Source organism: Nelumbo lutea, chromosome 1, assembly GCF_056320005.1.
Source record: "Nelumbo lutea isolate HS-2025 chromosome 1, American lotus-T2T, whole genome shotgun sequence".
NCBI lineage: Eukaryota > Viridiplantae > Streptophyta > Magnoliopsida > Proteales > Nelumbonaceae > Nelumbo > Nelumbo lutea.
This window is the reverse complement of record NC_142684.1, coordinates 217774913-217783407: the sequence shown is the minus strand read 5'-3', so window position 1 is coordinate 217783407 and position 8495 is coordinate 217774913. Positions and strand designations below refer to the sequence as shown.

The 8495-nt window shown below is 37.6% G+C and overlaps 2 protein-coding genes across 3 annotated transcripts; both read left to right on the top strand.

Moving 5' to 3' along the window:
* The first annotated feature begins 947 nt into the window (after positions 1-947).
* On the top strand, positions 948-2626 carry LOC148881037 (uncharacterized). 2 transcript variants are annotated; one of them, XR_016104733.1, is made up of 3 exons: positions 948-1280; positions 1602-1712; positions 1796-2626. XR_016104733.1 is itself a non-coding variant. In XM_088963266.1 (3 exons), exons 1-3 carry the CDS (start codon positions 1172-1174, stop codon positions 1915-1917), a joined length of 330 nt encoding a protein of 109 aa, XP_088819392.1. In that variant the 5' UTR covers positions 1036-1171; the 3' UTR covers positions 1918-1970. The 2 variants fall into 2 exon arrangements, 1 of the variants encoding a protein (XP_088819392.1); XM_088963266.1 differs by having other exon boundaries at positions 1036-1280; positions 1808-1970.
* A 1078-nt stretch (positions 2627-3704) lies between these two features.
* LOC148881036 (uncharacterized) lies at positions 3705-5310 on the top strand. The gene is made up of 2 exons (XM_088963265.1): positions 3705-4005; positions 4466-5310. Exons 1-2 carry the CDS (start codon positions 3873-3875, stop codon positions 5209-5211), a joined length of 879 nt encoding a protein of 292 aa, XP_088819391.1. The 5' UTR covers positions 3705-3872; the 3' UTR covers positions 5212-5310.
* Positions 5311-8495: the final 3185 nt, after the last annotated feature.

Sequence of the window (8495 nt, the reverse complement as noted above, 5' to 3'; positions counted from 1 at the left end):
CCGTTCTGTCCGGCGTTGCTAGAGGATGCCATTGATTCTAAGTTTGAGATTTTTTGTGGAAAGAGGCTTCTAGTAGCGTTTCCCCTAGACGTCGCCAATTGATTTAGTGTGATATGGCTGCTCCCAGCTGGAGGTGACCTGGCTTCCAGACAGATGGCGGACTAAACCTGCAAGGATATCAGAGAACCCCGGGATGCTAACTCGGTGAAGTTGCTCCGATGCTTAAGTTAGTAGGCTAATAGCAAGCTAAAATTACTTGAAAATGAGAGAGCTTGAGTGCAGGAAATCATGCATACCTTGCACCCCTGGGGGGTGAAGCCTTTATATAGTGGAGTCGTCGTGGGTTTCATGGAGTGGTTCTGGGATCCTCGACATGATGAGATCCGTTTCCACGATAATGGGGATAACTGATGGGGCTTATCGAGTCTGCCTGAATCGGTTGGGGGAGATAACGATAGTTGTTACGCGGCGTGATCCCGCGAGGCCCAAAATCTGATGACGAGATCTTCGGGGTTGCCACATAGTGGTCTGTTAATATTACCCGACCTACCGCTTTTTAGATCCGGCCTGCGGTGAACACCGAAGTGCCTTGGGATCAAAGTGGTCTTGATCCGACCTTACACCGAGGTGAACTTGTCCCGAGGTGGTTTGAATATCCGAGCTCGATTTGTTGCAGACTGGGCATGTCGGGCTGAGTTGTCATCTTACTAGTTAGGCCACGTCCACGTGTCTCCCTGTTAATAGGTCGGGTCAAATCGCCCTTCATCAGGTACCGTATACTTTAGGCTAAGTGCTAATTTAGTACCCGAACTTTAAAACGCAACAATCTAGTACCCAAACTTTCATTTTGCGACAACCTAGTACCTAACTTTAATAGACCGTCAGTTATATATACCACGTGACTTCATGTGCGATTTAAGATTTTTAAAAATATCAAAATTACCCTTAAACACTGTTCATCATCTTCTTTCTCAAGAAAATGGAAAAGAGACAAACAATTGCTTCAAGCTCTAGCAAACCTCCTAGCACCAGACAGAAAGCATTTTCCACTGGGCTCTCTAGCTAACCTCCAAGCACAGGATTTGGTAACGGTAGATATGGTGGTAGCCCTCTGGGCTTATCCTCATCTGCGTGGTCGCCTCTACAGCAGCAGCCTCAAGCTGGTTCGGGTATGAGTGCCGTTTTCCTTGGAGGCTCCGGTACAAGAAGGGAGTGTAGTGGAACCGGTGCCTTCTTGCCTCGTAGGATGGGTAGCCCAGTTGAATCCCGGAAAAAACCAGGTAATTTTTGTTCCCTTCTAAAGCCTTTGTTCCTTTTCTCTTTCTATGAGCTATGTCTTTTACGGGGGCGTTGTTCTCATTGATGTGTTGCTTGTTTGCTGTATTTGGTTTTTAGTGATCCGTTTTTTTCCCATGCAATTTCTTTTTAATTTGTTCGGGGCCTGTATAAGTTTTTTTGTCCTTTCATCTGGATGTCTGTTACAAATATTGGGTTTGTATTTCAGTTCATTTTGATGAGTTGTTTTTGGGTGGCCGGAGGTGGTAGTATTTGTTTTGCATCTGGGTTTTTCATGGGGTTAACTTGTGTTTTTTGTATATCAGCGTGTTCGACAGTTCTACTTCCTGCAAGAGTGGTGCAGGCCTTGAATTTGAACTTCGATGGCATGGGTGCTCGTCCACGCATCCGTGGAGTTTTTGCTGCAACTGAAAATGGTAGGCAAGTTATTGAGTTTCCTCAACTCCCTTTCCAAGTTGGTGACACATACAACCTAACGTAATTTTTGTTATGGGGGAAGTTGATAATGCAGATCCGGTGACTGCTCGGAGTAATGCCTCCTTGTCTCAACAGAAGAGGAGCTCCCGCCCTCAGGGATCTATGAACCATGAGATACGCCTCCCCCAAGATTGGACGTACTGACGAGTCCAATTACAACAGTCTTACTAATCTACTACTGATGTTGCAGTTCTGCTGGGAATAATGTAGAAAATGAAAGAAGATAAGAGGGAAGCTTAGGAGTTGATTATAGTGAAATTTTATTTTTGATAGGGAAAAAGAAGATATTACTGAAGAAGAAGAAATGGTTTTTTGTTAGCTAGTAGGGGAAATAAATAAATACGAGTCTGTAGACATCAGTTGTTGCCGTTTCTCTGGTAAACAGTAGAACAGGGGTCAGTACCATCGGCGGATCTCAGTTTTGGATGGAAGCTGTGAGCGATGGAAACGGCATGTTTCAGAAGAGCAGAAGAAATTCCAGTGCAGTGCAGTATCCCAAAGAACAACAACAAAAAGGTAATGGTGAGTGAGAAGAAGCAAGCAGAAGTGCTTGAAAAGGTTTCTGTCAAAGAGAAAAGGCAAGACGATGAATAGACGGCACTGTTGGTTTGGTTTTACCGGATGGTTGATAAAGAAAATTAGATGACACTTGAAGGGTATTTTTGTTTTTTTTTGCATGGGTATTAAATCATCATGTTTTAAAGTTGGGGTACTAAATTGTCACTCAGCCTAAAGTACGACCTGGACGTGAAGCCAAAGCTAGTATTATCATCATATTGTAAATAAATTTGACAAGTTACAAGGGTGATTTGGGAATTTTGGATTTAAAAATAGGGTAAATTACAAAGACCCCCTTATATTATGGGCTCAGTGACAAATATCCCCTGAATTTTCATTTGCAACAAAAACTCTTCTGAACTTTCACTTTGCAACAAATACCCTTTCATTAGAGTTCCACCAATTAACTTTGAAAAAATATTATCATTCCATTGTTTAATTTTTTAAATCCCCAAACTACCCTTATATTATTTATTTGATTGACTTATGATTCAATTAATTTTCTAAATATAACATTGAAGTCCTCTTAGTTGTTCTTGTAGATCCTTGTTGAATTTTGGCTGGATTTAATATTCAAGTGACATGGTAGAGGTTTCTTTTTTGATAAATCTAAATTTATGGTTTCGTTTGGGTTTTCTTAATTTATTACAGAAAGGAGTGGATAACTTTTATATTTTAAGAAGAAGAGTATCAGTGAAATGAATCAAGAATTAAAAAAAAAAAAAAAAACATTTTTTATATTTTTTATTTTAGTTGGTTCCCTTTAGAGAAATGGAGGTATTTTTGGTCAGTTAGGATTTAATAAAAAATGGCGAGGAAAAGAAAATATGGAAAATTTAGGTGGACGTTTTGGTATATATCATCTCACTTAATAGCCAGTCAGGGTTATTTGTCACAAAGTAAAAATTTAAAGGGCTTTATCACAAATGAAAGTTAAGGAAGTATTTGTCATGATCCCATAATAGAAGGGGAGGCCTTTATAATTTATTACCCTTTAAAAAATAAAAAAAAAAAATATATATATATATATATATATATATATGTAAATACCACCCACCACATGGATACGCGAGGAATATTAGAGGGAAGATACAATGTGCAGTATATGGGAGAAGGGCAGATAGCCATGGAGGAGAAGGTTCGTTGAGCTCTCCCATCTTACATCTCACCTATACTCTAACCATATTTTTACATTGTGAGATGAAAATACTTATCTTGTTACATATAAAGAAAATATAATTGTGTGTGAAGGCCATTCGTTTTGTCGCCAACCTAGCTGATGTAAAATATCACATTCTTATTCACGTAAAATAACTAATATTTTAATTCCGCCCCTCTCGGGTTTAAAAAGAGATCCCAGTTTCTGGTGCATTGTGCTCGTCCGGAGCATCTCTCTCTGTTCCTCTGCTTTCCTCGCTCTGTCTCTCTCTCTCTCTCTCTCTCTCTCTCTCTCTCTCTCTCTCTCTTCCTAATTTGTTTCCCCTCTCCCACTCTCCCTCTCACTGGACTGAATTGAAGTACTCCTGCACAAAATCAGTGAGATGGGAAGAGCACCTTGTTGCTCTAAGGTGGGTTTACACAGAGGTCCATGGACTGCTAGAGAAGACACATTACTTATCAAGTATATTGAAGCCCATGGTGAAGGCCATTGGAGATCTCTGCCCAAAAAAGCAGGTATCTATCCCACCACATCCCTCTCTCTCTCTCCAAACTTCAAACCGTTGATGGTTTGTCTGTGTCAATTGTGTTCTAAATTTTCAGTTTTCCTCTTCCGAATTGCAAATTGAGCTACTAATACCAAGTCTCATTTCTCTCTTCTTTTCTTTTTCTTAGTCAAATATTTCATTAATGTCAAAAGTGGAAGTGATTTGTTTTTTCCTTTTCTTCTTCTCCCCCATCCACCACCAAACCTCCACCGTAAGAGTTAATATAATCATGAAAAATTGTCTATATATGCTATCTATATTTAACTTCTTTTGCAGTACTTTCTGTGAATATCTCTACTTTCTTTACTATATATCCTTCTTCTCAATATCCAAACAAACTAATTAAGGCTGAGAATTTTTCTTTTTGTTTGTTTTGGTTTCTTTTTCGGCTTCTGCTTTGCTTTTCAAATTTTGGTTTCTGCATCAAGGGCTCCTAAGATGTGGAAAGAGTTGCAGACTAAGATGGATGAATTATCTAAGGCCTGACATCAAGAGAGGGAACATCGGCGCTGATGAAGAAGACCTCATTATCAGACTCCACTCGCTTCTGGGCAACCGATGGTCTCTTATAGCAGGAAGGCTACCTGGTCGAACTGATAACGAGATCAAAAACTACTGGAACACCCATCTCAGCAAAAGATTTAAGAGCCATGGAACTGAGTCGAATGTCAAGAAGAGGGCACCACGACCCACCGGCCGAGACCCCAAGAAGAGGGAGAAGAAGAGCAATGGCAACGGCAACAAAAAGCAAAAGAAGAGCAGCAGCAGCAGAGGGAATGAAGATACAGCAGAGATCAAGGTCCATCTACCGAAGGCCATCAGGATCACCTCACTCCCCATCTCAAGGAACAACAGTTTCGAGTACAACAGTGTGTTAAGCGGGTCGCCTGCCAGCCAGCAGGGAGGAGATCACAGAGGAGTTGATACAGAAACAGAAGATTTACAGGTTCCATGGTCATCAGAAATAAAGGACGCTGGTGGTGAAGGTGATTGCAGTGGTGTACTTATTAATGCTAGGGATGAAGATCATGATCATGAAGGTGTGAATGAGTGTGAATCTCAGATACCCAAGGATAACATGTTAGAGAAGCTGTATGAGGAGTACCTGCAACTACTCAATCCAGAGGAGGATCAAGAGCAGTTGGATTCCTTTGCGGAATCTTTATGGGCCTAATGATAATGAGTTGGATAGGTCCAGCTGGTTGGGAAATTTCAAAAATAAAACAGATTGTACAACACAGAGTTGAGTTGAATCGACGACTTTTTCCACCAACCTCAACCCCCAAACCCATCACAGCAATAATTCACGTGCTTACCTTCCTGCCTTGATGGTGTTCAGCAATCAGCATATATATACATAGATAGATATATGTAACTAGTTGAACAGTAGATCGATGCTTAATTATTTATAATATAGCTACAGTTCAGTCTAGTCTTAGTGCGCGGGGGGTGTGTGTGTGGTCACTGGTCATACGCAATTCACGCATAGAGATGGACAATGTGGTGGGAACCATATTCCGATAGATGGAGACCCTTGATTTAAGAATTAGAATGCATCATGATCATAGCACCACTGGGCAATGGTGGTCACGTGCTATTTAATATGTGCATTATATGGGTGTCCATGTCTCTGTTGTATCATCTATCATCATGTATGTATGTATGTGCGAATGTGTTTTTGTGTGTGAATTGACGGTGCCTAGCTCACTTTCTTTGTCCAGCAAAACAAGAAAGAGTATGAATGTTTACTCGGTCATTTTCCTTTCCTCTTATTTTTGGTCAGAGTTCTCAAGTGATCCAATTGATAACCATATCAGTACTATAGATGAGTATTAATTAATCTTATAATCTATACAAACCCATACCCATATTCTGCATCATTCTTAAAAAAAAATCATTAAAATCAGTACTTCTTATGCATAAATGGGATTTATCTTTGGTTTCATGCATGGTAAATCCATATGCATGCATATCTTTTTCTTTTACCATTTCTCAACGTTCTCTCATTAATTTAAACTTCACAGAAATCTTTATTATTAAAATGTCTTTTAATCCTTATTCGTGGTCATTTAGGCATTTTGCATTTAATGGTGGATATTGATGATGTGCGTATATGCATGTATGGGATTTATGAGTTTTCATCCTAATGATTTTATTATATATGTTGATGGGCATTTTCTAAGTCAACCCATGAATTTTAATAAATGACACCTGATTTGTTAGCACGTTTATGATTCTTATTGGTCAATTATTTTTCCTATATCATATATTTTCCATATCATAATGAAACCCTATGTTTTTGTGTAGATGTTAGCTTTCGTGATAATATGCTTTTTCTAAGCCTAACCCAAGTGTATCACTTAGTATGCTGTTAAGGCTTTCATAGTATGTGTTTGGTTCTATTGATGTTTATTGAAAAAAACACTACTACATCAGTGTCACATAGGCATTGACATTTATTGCATATGAAGCAAAATGAACCAACTGTTTGGTTTCATCATTTATCAAATAAATGGTAAAAAATTGAAACACTTTGATTTTTGTGCATGGGACATTTGGGGAAACGCCAAATTCTTGTTTCCCCCAACGCCCCAACGTTTCTTAAAATCAAATGCTGATGCGTCACACTTTAAATGGGTATTAATTTGAAGTGGAGAATAAAAACGTTTAAAGTGAAGTCCAACTAAACAACAAAAATAAGAAACATTTAAAGCAAAAAAGTATAAACAAACGTTTAAAGTGAAAAAGCACAAATAAATGACCACCCATAAATGTAAATGGAACCAAACACCCTCTTAATAATATGGGAGTTTGTATTACCTGGTAGAACAATTCAAAGAAAACGTATGAACACACCACCATTTGTAATTAATTCAAACACATATCATCGATCAGTTGATTTCTTTCTTTCTTTCTTTCTTTCTTTTTTTTAATTTTGAACGATGGTATGTACACAATTCACTATGTTGCCATTGACTTGTTCTACGATTGTGTGATTGCAAGTTTGGACAATTCCACACCAAATATAAGTGTGAACTGTTCTTTTTTTTTTTGTAGAGTGCAAAACCTTATCTTTTGTATTAATTTGCACTGTACATATTTGTATTTGTACTCCTTCAAAACCGAGCCTAAGGTTGTGCTTGGAAACGATGCAAATATGTAGGGTGTAAAATGGTTCATATAAATTGTAAATTTGGGTTAGTATTGCATTGAGAAATTTACCTTCTTACCAAACAAATTTTTAGTTGTAATGGATACAAACATAAATTTCAATAAAGCATATTTTTTTTTATCAAAAGCTCATTTGAAAGCAAATTCACTTCTTTTTTATTGATGTACGTTTACATTTTATTATCAATGTAAATATGCATTGGTCTGTCATTTGTCAATGCATAAATATAATGTTGTCAAACACAAACAAAAATAAACCAAAATGCAAATTTATCATGAACTTGGATTTACACTCCATTTGCATCCTTTTCAATCGCAGCCTAAGTTTTAAAAAAGTACGAATACAAATATATGCAAATACATACAAAATATAAGATTTTACGTTATACATATTTGCATTTATACTCCTTCCAAACTAAGCCTAAACGATAAAACATTTTTGTCTCAAGAAATCTTAATGAAATACAAATACATCATATCTGTGTTTGAAATAAAAAATAAATAAATAAATAAATTGATACGATGTTCTGAATTTATGATAAATAATTACAATTTACGTTTTAGTAAAGGGTCTCTCAATTATCCGGCAACCGAGGTCATAGAAAATATACATATGAATTCTTATGCTGCCTAGCAGACAATCATGACAAAATAAGCTGTCAGCTACAATTTTGAGCTGAATCAACATTCAACAACATGAGCTTGACCTATACTCATATAATGCAATCTACGTAAGTTTTAGCCTAATGCAACGCCAACAGGTGTGGCAGATTTTTGTTTCCTATATATATATATATATATATATTTTTTTTTTTTTAAGTAAGTAAAATAAAATCTACAATGAATTTAGATCTACTTCTCAGCGCTCTTTACACTGATCTCGTAGTATAAATCAACCGTGCATCAAGAACATCTCATATACCTGTATTTATTATTGATGAAGAGATATATTCAAATACACGACTGATTTGTGATGTGAGATCGGTGTGAAGAAGAGATCTGAACTCCACAATAGGGGTATCCTTGGGATTCAAATTCAATCCCAGGTCTTCCCTAATAGCCTACAAGTCTACAACTACGTGGCACCTTCCAATCCTATATTTCTTTGTTCTTGCATGCGAGACTGGATCTACTGCAAACATTGACGTGTGAATCAGGCTACGTGGCAATCATAAGTGCATGTTCACTCATGATTGGTCATGTAACCTGATTCACACATTTATATTTACAGCATATTCCCATGCGTAGTAGCCTGTCTGTGCGCATTTGTCCATTCTTTTCTTGTTT

What these genes read in the sequence shown, in the direction of transcription:
- LOC148881036 (XM_088963265.1), top strand. Translation starts at nt 3,873, where the DNA reads ATGGGAAGAGCACCTTGTTGCTCTAAGGTGGGTTTACACAGAGGTCCA. An exon ending in ATCTCTGCCCAAAAAAGCAG is followed by an intron (nt 4,006 to 4,465) that starts GTATCTATCCCA and finishes TTCTGCATCAAG; the next exon opens with GGCTCCTAAGATGTGGAAAG.
- LOC148881037 (XM_088963266.1), top strand. Translation starts at nt 1,172, where the DNA reads ATGAGTGCCGTTTTCCTTGGAGGCTCCGGTACAAGAAGGGAGTGTAGT. An exon ending in TGAATCCCGGAAAAAACCAG is followed by an intron (nt 1,281 to 1,601) that starts GTAATTTTTGTT and finishes TTTGTATATCAG; the next exon opens with CGTGTTCGACAGTTCTACTT. An exon ending in TTTTGCTGCAACTGAAAATG is followed by an intron (nt 1,713 to 1,807) that starts GTAGGCAAGTTA and finishes TTGATAATGCAG; the next exon opens with ATCCGGTGACTGCTCGGAGT.